Consider the following 18,589-nt stretch of genomic DNA (forward strand, 5'->3'; position numbering starts at 1 on the left):
AAGCATCTGGACACCCAGAACTGGCAAAATAGGAAAAGGTCTGTGTTGGAGACAGATAAAAGAATTGGAGATGTTATGATTTGGGTGGCTAATGTCATTGTTAGAACTGATGCTGCCAAAGATGAGACATAGCTTGGGAGTGGTCTGTACTAATTAGTATTGTTCTAACTAAGCATTTTAAGCCATGTACCTTCAACAATGGGGATCATGGTAATGGCAGAGATTGCTCCTCAGAAATGTGAGGAGGAATCTGTTCTATGTCTCTGCCCTAGCTTCTGGATTTCTGGGGCAATTTTCCATGGCCCTTGCTTGTAGAAGCATCACTCTACACTCTGCCTTCCTCTTCACAGAGTATTTTCCCAATGTGCATGTCCCCAGGTCCAAATGATCCTTTTTTAAAAGGACATCAGCTATAATGATTTAGGGGAGACTCATCTTCGAGTAGTATGTTACTTTCATTAAAGTTGTGAGGTCCTCAGTTAGTGCTTTCCATATGATTATTTTGGGAATCATCCATAACAAAGGCCAAACCTGAGATCTGGAGAAAAAACTAATATTTAAAATTATAGCTGATGAAATTGTGTGGATAAAAGTTTTTTGGCACGCAAACATGATAACATGAGTTCAGTCCCATTGTGCAAGGAGAGAACCAAGTCCTGAATACTATCTTCTAACTTCTGCACATGTGCCAGTACACACATACTAATAAAGTGAACTCAGCACAGCTTGCCCTCCACTGTCTCTTCTATATGGGTACACTTCAATCTCTTAGGCAGACTGGTAGGTTACAAGAGGTGAGGAGGGCTGTCTAAAATGCCTTTGAGTGTTTTGCTTACGGGATCCAGTGAGTTTCTTATTTATAGAAGTGGCTCAAAACAATGTATAACATTGTCTGATGATGTCTAACAAACAAAAATTGAATATGGAAGAGCCCCCAAGAAATGTTTTAAACACAGTATGTTATGACACACTGTCTTATAGACAACAGTTGCTATACTTGTCAGAAAGATCGCCAAAGTAGATGTTCAAGTTAAATTTCAACTCATTTGCTTAAACAACGCCATGCCTACCATTCACACCAAAAGGCTGTTTTTCTACATGGGCAACAGAAGGCGTGATTATTTGCAAGAATTTTCACTGTTTTCCTTTTGCCTTCTGAAGTGGCACAATCTATTTCCTGAACCATTCTGTACTTTTGCCCAAACCCCATTGTCTTTTTGAAAGTGTTACACCCTTTGGAGGGTTTGTAACTTAGCATGTGCTCCTGGAACACCTTTAAAAAGTGCTTCCCTTTCATAGGTTGTTGGAAAATGGCTCAGTGGGTATGAGTGTTTACTCTGTAAATATGAGGACCCATGTTTGAATTCCCCAGCACCCACATAAAAATCCAGGAATGTTACAGGTGCCAATGACTCTAGTTGATATGGTGGGAGATGTAGACACACAGATCTCAACACCTCAGTGAGTAGCCTAGCTGAAACAGTGAGTTTCTGCTTCAGGGAGAGACACTATCTCATGGCCATAAGGTAGAAATGATGTCCTTCTATGGCCTCTGAGTATGCATGCCTAGGTTCCTGGATACATATGCCTACAAACTCATGTGCATACTTCACAAATATACACTAGAGCAAAACACTGCTTACACACACACACACACACACACACACACACACACACTTTTTCCTCCCTATTCTTGTTTGCTTTCTTTTGCTATGAGCAAAAGCAACCTTGGAAGAAAGAAGCTTATGTCAGCCTACAGCTCATAGCCCATCATCAAAGGAAAACAAGGCAGGAACATGGAGACTATAGAGGAGTTCTGTTTACCGGCTTTCTCACTGACTTATGCCCAGCTACTTTTCTTACACAGTCCAGAACCAATTGCCTAGGGATGGCACCACCCATAGTGGGCCAGGCCCTTGTACATCAATTGGCAGTCAAGACAATGTCAAATAGACATGCCCATAGGCCAGTTGTAATCTAGGTGATTGAAGTTCCCTCTTCTCAAGTTATTCCAGTTTGTGACAATAAAAAACTAACCAGCATACTCTCCATCTCTCAATTTCAGAATAATAGTTGGCAGATAGAAATATCTGTGGACTTTATCATTGAAATAACTTTTCAAACTTTTCTCACACTTGTTTAAATTCAAGTAATGAAACAGCAAAGAGCTTTCCCCCATTTAACCATAAAGAAGTATCAGAAAAGACCATGACCATGAATAATTTAATCCCTTTATAGATATTTCATACCTATAATATTCTTACTACTATACCAATGTGAAAGAGTCCAAAAGTTATTAGTTATTCATAATCCAACCTAATCTTGAAGAGATAAATTACAATAAAAGAACAGATAAAGTAATTCCTAAGTCTCATAAATGTAGCAAAAAGAAATATACTTACCTATGTTAAATATACAGAACTTGCAGACCCCAGAATTTTGGCAACTCTTCAACTGTCACTATAGTATTGTTGACTGCCTTTTCCTTTTTTTCAGAAATGGCAGGTTGGGTGCATCCCATCATAAAGCATATACCCAGTACAGACACACTCACTATAGCACTTATTAGTTTTCTGTGGCCATTTAAATGCACATCATGCTGACTGAGTTTCAACTGGGATTTGGCAGGTGTAAGAAATCCATAATTGCTATGTGGTTTCCAAAGACCTTTCTCCATGAAAGATCTAGAAATTAGTCAGCTCTCAGGACAAACAAGGCAAGTGTGGAGGTAGATGATAAAAGGATTCTCTAGAATAAATTATCTTGAAGTTGTTTGGTAATTGGTTAACTTTTTCATAAAAGTAAAGTAAAGGGGTTGTGTATCTCTAATAGGCTGGAATTCAGAGTCCTTAGCCTCTTCCCTTTGAAAACTTGCTAGGAAATAGAATGTTGGTGTAGAATTTCAACATTTTCTAAGGACTTACTGTGTGCCTGACATTGTTTGATAGGTGAGGAATTGAAGAACATAAAATGTTCCCATTGGCCGGGAGAGGCAGACCAAAAAGTAATTTAAATATTGTGTACACAGGTAGAATGGAATCAGATCAGAGTTGTTGGGAAGTTAGCCCAATGCTAGAGTTAAAGGACAAATAATAGTGGAACAGAGAAGAAAGGGGGATGGGATGTTTTAGAATAAGAAGCAGCTCCAGCTAAGGTTACAGCAATAAGAAACAGTGTAGGGACCTAGGAGGAACTAAACTTTTTGTTTGTTTTGTTTTTGATTTTTCGAGACAAGGTTTCTCTGTGTAGCTTTGTAGACCAGACTAACTCAAACTCACAGACATCTGACTGCCTCTGCTTCCCAAATGCTGGGATTAAAGGCGTGTGTCACCATTGCTCTGTAGGGGGAACTAAACTTCATGAATACTATTTTGATTGCTATTGTGAGCATTTCCTCAACATGGACCCTATATAAAGGACTGGTAAGCATTTGCCACACTTTCTCTTGCAATTCTTGATGATGTTTCTCCATCTTAAAAAAGAAGAAGGGCCCGGGGAGTGGACCCCTTAGGATTTGAACATGAAACACCCTCCTCAGGCTCACTTGTGGAAGTGTAGGTCCCTGGATGGTGGCACTATTTTGATGATGTTGGGTCCTTTAAGAAGATGTAGGGGGATAGGAGGCCTCATGGGTCATAGTCCTGCTCTAGTTCTGGCTCAAGTCTTGATTCTTGACTGGCTAAGATGTAAGCAAGCAGTGTTATGCTCCCACTGCCACAGCTTCAAGTCACCACAGACTCCACTGTGTCTATCCCACTCCATGGGCGGCACAGAAACTTTAAGTATACCCTCTCCATCATTTCTCAGTCAGGAAAGGTAATTATTTGGGCATAGTGTCATGAAAAGTAACTTAGGTCACATAGCCACCAGATCACAAAGTTTAATTTAATTCATATCACATAGTTTACCACCTGAGTAGTAAATTAACTATGGAATGAAATTACATGGAGTTGAAGGACTTCACTACTGCACTTGTCATACATTGTCTGCTCCTGTAAGTCTTCCCTGCCTAGATATAGGAACATATATATACACTTATTATTAGCCACATATGCTTAGAATTTACTCTTTACACAAACAAATTGTGCCTTAAAAGTGCATTAGTAATGCCAACAGTTCGATACTACAATGGTAAACCATTTGTAAAAGAGCTGTTTGTATCAAGAACAAAATATCAAGATACGAATGATGCAAAGCATAAGGTGGTGGAAGAAGGTGACAAGGAGAGGAAGGAATTCTGAGAGTCCCACCACAAGCCACCTGAGTGGCCCCAGACACTGTTACACATGCAGACTTTCCATTAATGTGTGTTTGCCATTAGTCATTTAACAAATCACATGTTCAAAGGGGGCAGGATAAGCTGGAAAAATGGATCATTTTTCTTTGAATAAAATTACTGAAGCATCTCAGCAAAAAAGAAGACAGAGATATATAGCATGCTTAGCTCCATCTAGTTTGTAGAAGAAGCTATAATGACAGCCACCTGCTTTTCTAGATGCTCTTATGTTGCTGATTATAGAAGCTAGAAATATATCCCTTATTATGGCAGGGATACATCACACACATTAATTCTCACAAGCTTTACAGATAGAAATAATTATGCTGTGTGTGTGTGTGTTTGTATGAGTGTGCCTTTGTACATAAATTACATACATGAACTTTTCCAATGCAAGAACTAATACTTATTTTACACTAACCAAATGCCTGATGGTGTCATAAGAGCTTCACTATATTATCTCACTTAATTTTTGTAACAACCTAAAGGTGTCAATACAACTACCACCCTCTATTTTGCTGGTTCATACATTGAATCTCTGGAAGAATAAATAGATTGCAGATCAGAGTCCATAATTGGCTGCTACAGATAGGAAATAGTCACTCAGAGTTTAAGCTCTTAAACACTGTCCTTACTGCCCATCAAGATATGAATAGTAATGACCAGACTAACCATCTGCTGTCTCCCTCCTTTATTATCTGATAAGAACAGAGAGGCAATTCTATTACAGCTTTGGGCTGACCAATAAAAATTAATAAGGTAGTGCTGACCATCAAGTCTCGAATTCTGCAGAAATGATGACTCTGATCCTAACAAGAAAACAAGAACTGCTGCCAGAAACAGGGAACATGGTGTTTCAAATGCCAGACTCTCTCCCAGGAATGCTGCCCAGGGGCTAGGGTCAGACCATCAGACCATCAGTATCTATTAAGTAACATAAAGAAGTAAAGGGTTTGGCCAGATCTAAAGCACTGCTGTTCTACCATCTATATCTATATCTATAGCTATATCTATATCTATATATCTATATCTATATCTATCTATATCTATATCTATATCTATATCTATATCTATATCTATATCTATCTATCTATATATATATATATATACACACACACACACACACACACACACTTTTGAAACATATGTATTTAAAAGTGATACACATTCTATTGTTTAAGTGATGGCAAAGGAGTCTTTTTTGTTTCGCTTTTTATCAATTTACAAAAATTCTGTCCTCTGATTAGTACTCCATTGTGTCAATGTACCACATTTTCTCTATCCATTCTTCAGTTGAGGGGCATCTAGGTTGCTTCCAGGTTCTGGCTATTACAAATAATGCCACAATGAACATCGTTGAATATATGTCCTTGTTGTATGAATGTGCTTCTTTTGGGTGTATGTCTACCAGTGGAATTGCTGGATCTTGTGGTAGACTGATTCCCATTTTCCTAAGAGATCGCCATACTGATTTCCAAAGTGGCTGTACCAGTTGTCACTCCCACCAGCCATGGAGGAGTATTCCCCTTTCTCCACAAGCTCTACAGCATAAACTGTCATTGTTGTTTTTGATTTTAGCCATTTTGACATGAGTAAAATGGTATCTCAGAGTTGTTTTGATCTGCATTTCCCTGATGGCTAAGGATGTTGTGCACTTTCTTATGTGTTTTTTCAGCCATTTTACATTCCTCTATTGAGAATTCTCTATTTAGTTTTGTACCCCACTTTTAAATTGAATTATTCTGTGATTTGGAAACCAGCTTCTTGAGTTCTTTGTAAAGTTTGGAGATCAGTCCTCTGTTGGATGTGGGGTTGGTGACTATCTTTTCCCATTCTGTGGGGTGCCATTTTGTCTTGCTGACTGTCCTTGGGCAAATGGATGGAACTAGAAGAAACCATTCTGAGTGAGGTAACCCAGTCAAAAAAAGATAAACATGGTATGTACTCACTCATATATGGATTTTAGACATAGAGCAAAAGATTACCAGCCTACAATCCACACTGCTAGAGAAGCTAGGAAGCAAGGGGGACTCTTAAGAGAGACATACATGGTCCCCTGGAGAAGGGGAAAGGGACAAGGTCTCCTGAGAAAATTGGGAACATGAGGCGAGAGGGAGGTAGGAGAATGAGAAGGGGAGAAGAGGAGGGCTGAGGATGACATGAGGGAGCAGGAAGGTTGAGTTGGGGGAAGAATGAGGAGAACAAGATAAGAGATACCATAATAGAGGGAGCCATTATAGGTTTAAAGAGAAATCAGGCACTAGGGAAATGTCTGGAGATCTACCAGGATGACACCAACTAACTAAGCAACAGAGGAGAGGCTACCTTAAATTCCCTCCCCTGATAATGAGATTGATGACTACCTTATATGCTATCTTAGTGCCTTCATCTAGTAGCTGATAGAAGCAGATGCAGACACCCACAGCTAAACAGAAAGAATGGGAATCCAGTTGCAGGGAAGGAGGAGTTATGAGCAAAGGGGTCAAGACTAGGCTGGTGAAACCCACAGAAACAGCTGACCTAAACATGGGGAACTCTTGGTCCCCAGACTGATACCTAGGAAACCAGCATAGGACTGATCTAGACCCCATGAATGTGGGTGTCAGTGAGGAGGCCTCGGAAATCTATGGGGCCTCTTTTAGTAGATCAGTACTTATCCATAGCATAGGAATGGACTTTGGGAGGACATTCCACATAGAGGGATACTTCCTGAGCCTAGACACACAGGGGAGGGCCTAGGCCCTATCCCAGAGGATATGACAGACTCTGAAGACCCCCTATGAAAGGCCTCAACCTCTCTGGGTATCCCAAAGGGTATGGGATAGGTAGGGTGTTATTTAGGCGGGGCAGGGGAGGAGAGGAGGGAGAGGGAACTGGGATTGACATGTAAAACAATCTTGTTTCTAATTTAAATTAATAAATGGAGAAAAAATAAATGGGCTTATAAAGGAAAAAAAATTCCTAGTCCTGCCATGACATTAACCACAAGAAAATTTAGAAGTTCAAAATTTCAATTATAAAGTGTCTAGGATTTAAAAGAGCTGAGGACTAATTAAAAGCAGGGGAAATGGTTCATAGACAAAATAACTTTCTGGATTGTCTCCAAGTTCAAGTTATAGCTTAAAAGCCCTCATGGAGCCTGTCTTCCACCCTCATCTGAAAACTTGCATAGTTGGACAGATTGAATTCATCTCCAACCACCTTGGATTATTTGGAAAGTGCCTTATTTCATAACGTGAAAACATGCCAACCCAAGCTCAAAGGATTTTATGTCTTGCTAATGAGCAACTGCATTTTCTGGAACAATCAACAATTATATTTTAAGGAAATGAACAATTACCCAAAGGTGCCCTGCCCCTTCCTGCAAATGACAGATGTACTTATCCTAGACTTGCCTACAATCTATGATCCATTAGTGGTAGTATTTGACTTCAGACACACATTTCAATATAAACACCCCATCATCTAGATTTTTAAAAATTGTGCAGACAGAGTCATCTGAATTCCCAGATCTAGCCATGCCTTCAATTACCTCTGAAGCAGGCCTTTAACTACATGTCCTTATAAATCCTGTCTCTGCTTTATGGTTTGCCTTGATTAGGTTACTTAAGTCAGGTTTCTGTCATTTGAATCAGTCTACCAGTGTTAGTCAAACAGTGATTCTTTTCCACATTCTTGTTACCTCAAGGTTTTCTTCTGACTAGTAAATTCTAGTTTTTTTTAAACCAGAAATTTCCTGTACCCATTCTAGAAAAACTATGCAAATTCTATAAGCTATAACCCTAGAGCACAGCTTCCATGAAGATTTCCCTAGTATAAAGCTAATCTGAGTGCATCCGCAGATACCCCCCTTCCCTTCTTTAGCACTTAATACCAAGATCTTCTAGTAAACTCTATCCTTATATCACTTATTTGAGTCCTCTGCCTGCTATCTTTCAAACTAAACCACAAACTCCTCTGGTTCTACTACCCATCCTGGATGAGTGCTTGCTACAGTGAGTGCCTGCTCCCTTGTTTACAGCTTAGTTTTAAGGTAGAACTGTCTCCATCATTCCAGCTTTTGATTTTATAAATCCTTGGTCCAAAGTCAAACACTGTCATAGTCAATGTGATAGGCTATGGAAGTGCATTCATTTGCTTTTTCAGAAGAAAGATCTCTGAGCCATTTGGCATTTATTACTTTATAGGATACACATTTTCAGGAATGAAAACTTTAATTTCCTTTGTTTTTAAGTCAAGTTGTGAGGAAGCAGAAGGCTAGTCCAGGTATGTGATGAGGCAAGAACATCTTATTACTTTTCTATAGTCTGCATCTTCAGAAGGTAGTCTATGTCAGAACAGCATATAATAAGTACTTACTTCTTACTGCACCAAATAGACTGGGAACAGGGGCAAAAGGCAGATTTAAATAATTTAATTATTCTCCTGATAAAGAAATAATTCCGTTGGAAGGAAATTAGGTAACAGTCACTCGGTCGCCTTGAAATATTAGGATAGTTTATATTTAAAATGCAAATCATGTTTTCCTTTGCCAGAGCAAAGATTAAAATTTTTGAATAGTAGAGCAATCTAGGTACTTAAAACTAGAAATGAAAGAATTACTAAGATGTTCATGAGCATACAGAGTTAACTGGTAGTGGGTCTTGAATTTTATGAAAAAATTTTGAAACATGCCCAAATAAAGGAAAATAAGTAAGCAATAGAGATGGAATCTCTCTAGCAAACAGTGACTCAATGGTAGCCACAATTTCATGGAACAATATAAGCTGAATCATGTAGAAAAGAGTTGTTTGAATTTAAGAAACATTTCATCCAGGGATATATAGTCCTCTTGAATAAAATAGTTCTGCTAAAGTAGACACAATTTTGGACTATCCCTTTCCGCCATCATATGCACATACATATGCATACATACAACATATAGGGGGAACAAACATAAACATATGGGGGCACATACATGTACTTTAGAACACAAAAGATCTCCATGAGACTGTCTGTCATCCAGACATTATGAATAATGGTTACCTAATTAAAAATCATCCTGTTGATCTAAATATTACACATCACTGTTTACAGTGCCTTATTTCACATTCCCTTAGCAGCGTCTATAAGTAGCTGGTTCACATGAGGTAGCCACCCATCATCATTACTATGTAACTTAGAAACAGATGGTACAGCTCTGCCCTGCCAACTCTAGGTATTTGCTTTACCATGCTGAGGAAGGAGGGGAGAAAAAGAAAAAAACTGTTGCCGTTTTTGAGTTACTGGATTGCTATTGTGAGAGTCTCATAGGGAAAGTTTTTGTTTGGACATATACATTCTGTTCCACCACATCACTTTTATATGTAGTAATGAAGACAAAATATATTTATAAATAATAAAATACATTTTCAAGTAGTCTGTTTATAGACTTTTCTTTACATTGAAGAGATTAGCTGAATGCCCAAGCACTCTTTGTCTTCCTAGTAAAGGAGAATTAAATATCAGTATTGTCCAAATAGCATTATCTTCTCTCTCTGCTTTTTCTCACTTGTTCTCCTGAGCTAATGTACCTTTTCTTTCAGTTTGAAAAATGTTAAAAGAAAAGAAGATTTGACAACAGAATGGTGTATACATTTACCAGCTATTGGACCCTTCTTTTAAAGAAAGGCTTCTTTTTACTTCGTGTTTTTTATGCCCAAGTTGAGTATCTGATGGGTGCTCAGAGGAAGAGACCTTTTTCTGAGGGCAAGTAGAAATATCCCTTTGTAAAGATGGACACATGACAGGGTGCTAGGTCCCTGTTTGTACAGCTAGACTATTTCTGACCAGTGTCTCCTATTCAGAATACAGGATTGGCAATCAGACAACCTCTTGGCTCAATGCTTATTCTTTTATCTACCTACATGGTGCTTTAGACAAACTATTAAAACTCTTTTGAGTTTCAGAGTGATGTTAATAATTATGTCAGGGCTCTTAAAAGAATTAACAATGATCTCAGGGGCTGAGGGCAAGCACTCCACTTGCCTTGCATATCTAAGACCCTGAGTTTGAGTCCTTGCATCACCGAACCAAAAGCAAATATAATTTCAGAACAGAAAACAAATTCAGATAAAAGCTACAGACTTTACTAGTACTTTTGTAATATGTATCATACTTCTGAGTGATTAACGATGTGGGATATTGCTTGGTGCATGTGAGAACTGTCTCTATTTTTCAATTAACTCAAAACTGCTCTAAAAATAAAGTGATAAGTTTGAAAAATGGTCTAAGTGGAGTGTCTTGCACATTACAGACACCTGAAGTAGGTTAACGGGCATGATGTAGACTCCTGGGTTTCAGAAGGTACACTGTACTCTCTAATACACTCCTTCCCTGTTTCACAATTACATTTTGAATGCAGTTTTCTCTCTTTCTGCCTTCTGTATTGCTCTATCCCTTTCTCTGCATTTGTCTTTCATCTACCTTTTTCTAGTTCACCTGTTCCTAGTCCTTTCAAAGCTCACGTTTAGTTCACAAGCAATATGTAGGGATTCGGACTAATATTAACTTACCAGTTTTATTTATTGTCCTTAAATTTTACCATAATGAGTATGCAAACCTTTTCATTACTTACAGAGTTTCCAAACCTTGAGTCTGGAGAGAAAGAATGCCATTTCCAGAGTGCATTAAACAGTAAAAGATAGAGCAACAGGGAATGCTTACTTCTGTTTAGTAAGTGTGTGTGTGTGTGTGTGTGTGTGTGTGTGTGTGTGTGTGTGTGTGTGTGTTTGTGTAAAATCTTCCCAATGTAGCCAGTAGGCCCGGGGCTTTTTATTTAGCTAACTATACTGGGATGTATATTTAGCAATAGTTTTTGCAGTACCTAAAAATAGTTTGACAGAAGGCCAGTATTATCAATATGTCCTAAAGTCTCTGTAATATGAAAAGGTCACGTGTAAAAACAGGCTTGCCTCTCAGATAACAGCTTTGGGTAGATTGAGGTGAAACGTGCAGTCACATTGGGGGAAAATAGTCTCAGGATGGCCTTCTTCACTTGATAGAACTTTTTTCTTTCTCCCAGTACTTGACCTAAGCATCCATTTAAAGGACACAGCTACAACGCCTTGATGGATAAATGGAAGGTCTGTTTTGTTTTCTTTAAAGTCAAACAGTTTGCATATTGAAAGGCTAAGACATCTTTGGTGAATTCAGTCCTTGAGATTTTGGAGGTAGAATCTCCCACACTATACAGACAATTAACAAAACGCCAAGCAGAAATTTAGACTAGCTGGCTATGTAGAGTGACATTCATTCAAACTTAAAAACTGTATCGAAATTTTACTTCTCTAAGGATAGTTTTTTTCTCTAATACAGCTGGAAAGCAGAAGGCCTCTGGAAGGGGCCATTGTGCAGATGGCAGTGGAGAGCAGTGTATATGTCTATCTGCTATCTCTCACCCAGGAAATGAATCTTTTTGACTTAATAGAACTGCCACCCAAGCTTGTAGTAGCTAAAATAGATAGTGTTGGGTCGTGTGTGTACACATGCAAGCAAAGCAAACAGAGCAATCTGTGCCACTTCGAGATAAGGATGAAAGGTAAATATGGAAAGATCCCACACCTTACTAGAGCAACGTGTAATTTAGACTTAAATTGCAGCAATGTAGAAATGACTATTTGAAGAAACTAGTCTCAACCTTGATAGGGTTACAGCTGGAACGTCCCATGGCCTTCAGGCTCAACTGACCTCCTGCAAGCTTAAGTGCTTCAGTCATTCCCAGAAACTAAGCAAAACGTTGACTTTCTTTACTAACTCACTGCCATTGGACTCCTGACCCCTTCCTGGGTATCCTCACCAAAGACCCTCAGCCCTTGGTGACCACTCCTCCTATCCCTCCTTTCTCTGGTTGGGAATAGTAATGTCCCCTGCTCCCATCAAAAGCAGCTCAAAGCCGGCTTGGCCTTGCCCCTGACTCAGACACAAAAAAGCTTTTGATGACTATAATTGTGAAGCTAAGCTGTTTGCTGCTGCACTTTATCAAGACAGTAACATCCAGGCTTGGAGAGCCTTGGTGAGCCAGAAGGTGGCAGAGAAGTCACCTTGGGAGGAGAAGAGGGTCAAAGAGAGTATGGTGGAGGTGCTGACCCGAGCACAAGGACCCTCCAGGTGCTCCCCTGCTCTGGGATCCATGAGGAAAGGGAAGCGTGGGTTGGAGAGATGCCGGACAGCAAGAATGCTCAGCCAGGAGGACCCTTAGACTATCCTAGGTGGCGATCAGCTGACCAGGCTGCGAGGGGGCGCCCTTGGCTGAGTCATGGGAAGCCTCGCCTCCAGACCTGCCTTTTTTCAGCTTGCCCTTTGCGGCTACCCGCTGCCCCGAGAGTCCCGCGCAGCTGGAGCTCCCGACCTGCGTCCCGACCTGCCGGGAGCCTGCGCCCGCCTAGCGCACGCCCCGGAGGGCGGGCCAGAGCACAGCGCAGCCGCCGCCGCGGGAGAGCGCAGGGAGCCCCGCAAGCGAGCAAGGCCTCTGTGGGCGCTGCCCCCTGCAAGTCACTCCCCGTGCCACCCAGGTCACAAAGCGGGACTTTCCCGCCTCGCTCCCCCGCAGGGAGGCCCGTGTGTGCCGCACTATGCGGTAGGCCCCTGACTCATTCTAGGGAGCTAAGCACTGGCAGAGCCGGATTGCGGGCTACCAAGCTGGGCCGCGGCGACAAGGGCCCCTAGTGCCAGGGCGCGGTCTCCACCTTCCAGGGCTCCTCCTCGCCAGCTGCGCCGCCGGTTCCCATTGTTCGCCCCGCCCGCCAGGCGACGTCCGGGCGCCGCTCCCTGGCCTCGCGGCGCACCTACCTTCTGCTGCCGCCGAGCCATGTCGGTGGGCTGCTTGGCATTGAAGGGGTAGGCGATGCAGCGCATCACGAACACGTAGAGCTGCAGCCTCTTCTTCCTCTCCTCTTCCTCCTTCTGCAGCCGCTCCAACTCTTCCTTCTCCTTCTCGCTCACCACCGACGGGCTGGGGCTGGAGGGCCGGCCACCGCCGGCTCGGCTGCTGGGCTGCAGCCCCCCGGCCCCGCCGCCGCTGCTCGCTCCGCTACCCCACCGCCGCCTGCGCCCACCCCGGCCCCGGCACCGCCGCCCCCCATCCCGGCGCTGCCGGCCGAGCCCTCGCTGGTGCGGCTGGGAGACAGACGCGCTCCGGACGCGGCCGAGCCCAGAACCTCCTTGCCGCTCTCTTCTTCCAAGATCTCATCCGATTCCTCTTCGCTGGACGAAGGGTCCAGCATGGTGGCGTCTGGGGGGGGGTCTCTGGAGTCCCCGGCTTGGGGTGCAAAAGGTGGGGGGGGGCGCTGGAGACAGCCGAGGGTCGGCTGTCCCGGTGGGCGCTTCTTCCTAGGTCAGGGAGAGCTAGCTCTGCTGCTCAGCCTCGGCCGCCGCGACCGCTTCCTCCGCCCGGCGAGCGCGAGCTGGGCGCAGACCCAGGAGCGCGAGGGGAGGAGGAGAAGGGAGAGGCTCGTGTGTGCACCCGAGGTGGGCAAGGGCGAGAATCAATTGCGAGCCCCGAGCCCGCAGCCGGATGCCATCTGCAGCCGCTGAAGGAGGCGCCTCCAGAAAAGATGCCGAGTGTTGCAAGCTGTCGATGCAGCCAAGAGCCGGAGAGGCATCTTGCCGATTGGGGAGCGAGCGGCGCTTACGTGTTTATTGGCTTAACTCTCCAGTGTCCGCGGCGGAGAGGGCGACTGCAAAGGCCTGTAGGGGGGAAAGCGCGGAGCGCCCCCAAAGCCTCGGAGCGACACTACTTTTGACCCTCATGCGCCCCCCCGCCCCAGCACTCCTTGCTCCTCTCTTATTTAGACCACCTCTCCTTACCTCGACCTCTCTTCCCCTCCCGGGGACAAAAAGTTTTTTTTTTTTTTTTTTTTTTTTTTTTTTATGTGGGGAAGGGAAAAATAAAAGAAGCCAATGGTAACTTCTGACCATCTCGGAGAGCAGTGCAGGGTTTCTGCAGGCTCTGAGAAGTCACACTAAGAGGAATTTGGCAAGATAGTACCTTCAAGGAAAGGTCCTTCTTCTAGTTCAGACTTCACACCTGTACTGGATTGTAGGAGGGGGCAGGAAGAAGGGCACCCGTGTAAACTCTATTCCAGCAACTTATGGCACATGTGTCTGCTGTAAAATACAAATGCATCAGAATTGAAGGAACTGATGTATGTATGGATCACGAACCTCAACTATTTAAGTATAAATAAAGCCCTCCCCGCCCCGAAGCAAGTGAAGCTTTCTTCTTTTCCTGGAACTTTCTGGTTGGTGAGCCTAGGCAGTCTGTTCAGCCCTTCCTCCATGAAAGATCCGAGGGACGAAATACACCCCCCCACACACAGACACACCAAATAAGGCACCCCAAAACTCGGCAGCAGCAAAATCTAATGCACTGACTCTGTTACATCGACTTCACTCCAGGTTGTGAAATTGTAATTACTAATAAAAAGAACAGATGGTGTCTTCCCGACTCCATCTTAGGCCAATAGAACCTGAACAGGGAGCTAGCCAGGGTGCTGAACCTAACCAGCGTCCTTCAGATGCATAAAACAAAAAAACAAAAAAACAACCTAATAAATAGTCTAAACCTTAGACTATTTTACAGACTTGTCAACGACCTCCACCTTAGCTTGCATATTTTCTAATTCCTTTATCTGAGTTTGTAAATGTGTAGCATGACTTTAAATTTTATACCACAACTGTTGTTCTGTGTTTTCCAGTTTACTATAAGCTTTCTGGCAAACCTGATTAAATACATGAATGAACTCAAAACAAAATGTAGCTGTATATCACTTCAAAATTCTTCTTCTTTTTTGAATTAATGTATTTTGCTTTACCTCCCCTCAAGGATACAATTTTAGGGTCTTTACATATTCTTTATCCATTGAAAATTTTAAAAATTGAATAGAGTGAGAACTGCTACAATTTACTAATACTCTTAAACCCTTCTGAGGAAATAAAGTATGTTCAAACAATGGTCTACTAGTTTCCCTGGAGTGGAAAAATATCAGTGAATCAACAACTTTTAGTCAGCATTTTTGTTAATGAACTGTTCTAAGTGCTTATGGAGATGGAACATTTAGAAGATTCCCTGTAGTGTATTCTCCTTCGGGAGATATAGTGTAAACATACGAAGAAGTGTAGCTTCATTTATTTCAAACAACACATCAACAAGCCCAGGTTTTTGAACTGTAAAAGGTTCTTGTAAATAAATCAACTTGTGATACAGGGGAACATGGTTCTCAAACACCAGAGTGAAACTTTAAAGAGGAAAGAGTGGGGGAGATACTGCAGGTTGAAATGATGGTTTAGGAATATTTAATGGCAGGACACAGAGGGAGCAAAATGCAGAGTCTTGGAGAGCTCCCCTATTGGTGAGTGGAGAGGAAAGAGAAATCTGAATTATCATCTATTTGACCAAACAGAGAGGCTGAGCATATAGAGAGGTTAGTTAGGGAGGAAGAAGTGATTTGGGGAGGGTGTGCTGGAAGGCAGACATAGACCATTTATTTTTCAAATATCTCTTCCCTACACAAGTTCAGACATTAAATTATCAGGCAGTGAATACAGAGTGGTGTGAATCCAGTCTACATATCTATTTGGAGTTCATAAAATGACATAATAAGGTTTTGCTTAGTTTTATATTTTTTTTGCAGATTCTTTTGGGGTTATATTTTTTCAAATAATACTTAATGAGGAAACTGAATAACCACATTTTATTAAAGATATGAATGTACAATTTGGATATTATATGAAACATTTCTTAGAGAAACTTGACAATATTTTCAAATGAATCCCTAAGGATATCAGAGGCTTAAGATTAAACACACACACACACACACACACACACACACACAATTCTTGGAAGTATTCTAACTCTAAGAGAGCTTAAACAGATATACCAGCCAGAACTCCTTAGGTAGTTGACCTAAGGATCATGACTTTTCTTAAATGAACATTCTGATGAACAAGGAAGGAAAAAATCTTAGAACTCAGCAAATGAACTTAAATTTTATCTATGTCTTAATATCTATGTACATTTAATAATATGATTCTACTGAAGATTCCCACGCACTCATGCAATTACATGCTCAAACAAGCCATTTGAGGAACATATATACATGTTTGTCTCATCAACTGTTTGGTTCTGTAGGAAACTTGATTAACCTTAAAGTCACAGAATAACTTTCAGTAAGCAGTGTAGAGAGATGTATCAGGAAAGTAGAAGGAGCTGATGTGAGTTAGTATGAATGAAAGCAATTCATGGGTCAAAACTAACAAAATCGGGCCACACAAAGCATCACCTTTCACTTAATGAAACCAAATATGCTTGGGATCATGAATAACACCTCCTGTGAGAACTTGTCTTGGAAATGTACTCTTTACTTTTAAGAAGATGAAAGAGAAAAACATGTTCTACAGTAAATATTTAGCACAAATTCTGCAAACTCTTCACAAAAGTGATCATGTTTCTTGAGTTTGCAGTTTCCTTTTGTAAAAGTGGAAGCTAGGTCTGGTTTTAATGGGAATGCAGTTTATGCTGGTATTTACTTGAAAATTTGGAGAGTTTTGTCATTGTGTATTGGGATAGTGACATGGCACCAGAGAGTGGGAGACAATGTTCAAATAGGCATTTCTTGTTAAGGAATTAGATAATATATTGGTTTACCCAATTCTCCAATAAGGGTTGTCTTTGTCTTCTCAAAATATTTTTTTTGAACTGATTCAATTAATATTTAACCATTTTCACAAATTCCAATGGCTTCAGTCTGGAGACAGTTATCCAGGTTATAATAGAAATAACTAAATTAAGACTATTTTCATATTAACAAGTTTCAGCTTTAAATAAGGAAAATGAAAGGCACCTTAGCATAGATGTCCATAAATTATAATGGTCTTACTGAGTCTTGAGGAGGAATAAAGTGGATAGGTGAGGGATGCTGGAAGATGTTTAAGGGCAATAGGAGAATGAATAAAAAGGTATAAGGGGAGATCCAGTTCACAGAGAAGGTGGGATCATCTGGTTAGGGATTCACTAGATAAACACAATGAGGGAAATGATCTCAGCCAACACTATTTAGCTATGTACAATGCCAAACCAGGAGAAGAAATTCTGTGTACCAATACTTTCCTTCTGCTCAGGGAAGTCTTCTTCTCTTCTGAGGGTGACATTGGCTCTTTTCCATCTAAGAGTCTACTATTTCAGCCTGCTGTTCATAAGAGTTTGAGTTTGCCTGATCAGTAATAGCTTTCAGCCAACTTTGGTTTCAAAAGACTCTGTAAGGAGATGGTGACATTTCTCATTATGCACTAATAAGTTATACATAATGATTTAACATTAGAACCAAGGGCTTCTATAAGAATTAGGGGTTACATTGTAATGGAGTGTGGTATAATTCTTTGTGTGTGTGTGTGTGTGTGTGTGTGTGTGTGTGTGTGTGTGTGTGTGTGTTTACTTATGAGATTGTAGAAGCTAGAGGTCAATATTGAGTGTCTTCCTTTATAGTTCTCTACCCTATTCTTTTACACACCTAGCTTTTACATTGACGCTTGGGATCAAAACTCAGAAAACACTTAATACAGCTTAGCTATCTCCCAGAATTGGACTTGGTTAGGTTTCAGTTAGATACTTATAGGTATATAAATCGTATTCTTTCATTGTCCTTAATCTTAATGTAAATATTGGGAAGATACACAAAGAGAATTGTATAGAAACATCACAATGTTATTATGATGAAACTGAGACAAGGTTTCATGTTCTCCAGCATAGAACTCTGATAATATTAGAATAAACTGTGTAATTTAGGCCTTGTACCTGAGCAGAATCTCTACCTCCAAAGGCCAGAATTTATAATTTGATATATAGTCATCCTTTAATCAGCAGCAAGGTATAAAAAACTGAAATAACTATAGGCACAATTATGTGTACCTGCAAAAATGAGGTAGAAAGGCTTGTTCAAAGACTGCAGGCCTGAAATCAACTTAGCCCAGTGATACTGGAGAAAAGAAGAAATGAGTCCTAGAGAAATATGTGTGATGTCTTAGATACATTTTTACCACTGTGGTTAAATGCCCTGACAAAAGCAACTGTGATAAAATAGGGATACAGTCCATCCTGATGGGTGAGCCATGGAAGCTGGCAGGGATGGCATGGCATCAGGAGCAAGAGGCTGGCTTGAACATTTATTACATCCACAGTCAGGAAGCCAAGAGTGAACAGGAAGTGGGGCTGAGCTACACAGGCAGCCTTAAGCCAGTTCCCGTTGTTGCAGTCTCACTCCCTCAGCTTTATTGAAGGTTTCACAACCGTACACAAAC

At 41.3% G+C, this 18,589-nt stretch overlaps 1 protein-coding gene across 1 annotated transcript in view; it reads right to left on the minus strand.

Annotated features, from left to right (window-relative positions):
• Cadps (calcium dependent secretion activator) overlaps positions 1–13,518 on the minus strand; it is a 451,625-nt gene extending 438,107 nt beyond the window's left edge. The window contains 2 exon segments of the mRNA XM_035452903.1: positions 13,085–13,332; positions 13,335–13,518. Of these exon segments, the coding sequence (XP_035308794.1) occupies positions 13,085–13,332; positions 13,335–13,518 (432 nt within the window).
• Positions 13,519–18,589: the final 5,071 nt, after the last annotated feature.

The sequence above is a fragment of the Cricetulus griseus genome, assembly GCF_003668045.3.
Source record: "Cricetulus griseus strain 17A/GY chromosome 1 unlocalized genomic scaffold, alternate assembly CriGri-PICRH-1.0 chr1_1, whole genome shotgun sequence".
Lineage (NCBI taxonomy): Eukaryota > Metazoa > Chordata > Mammalia > Rodentia > Cricetidae > Cricetulus > Cricetulus griseus.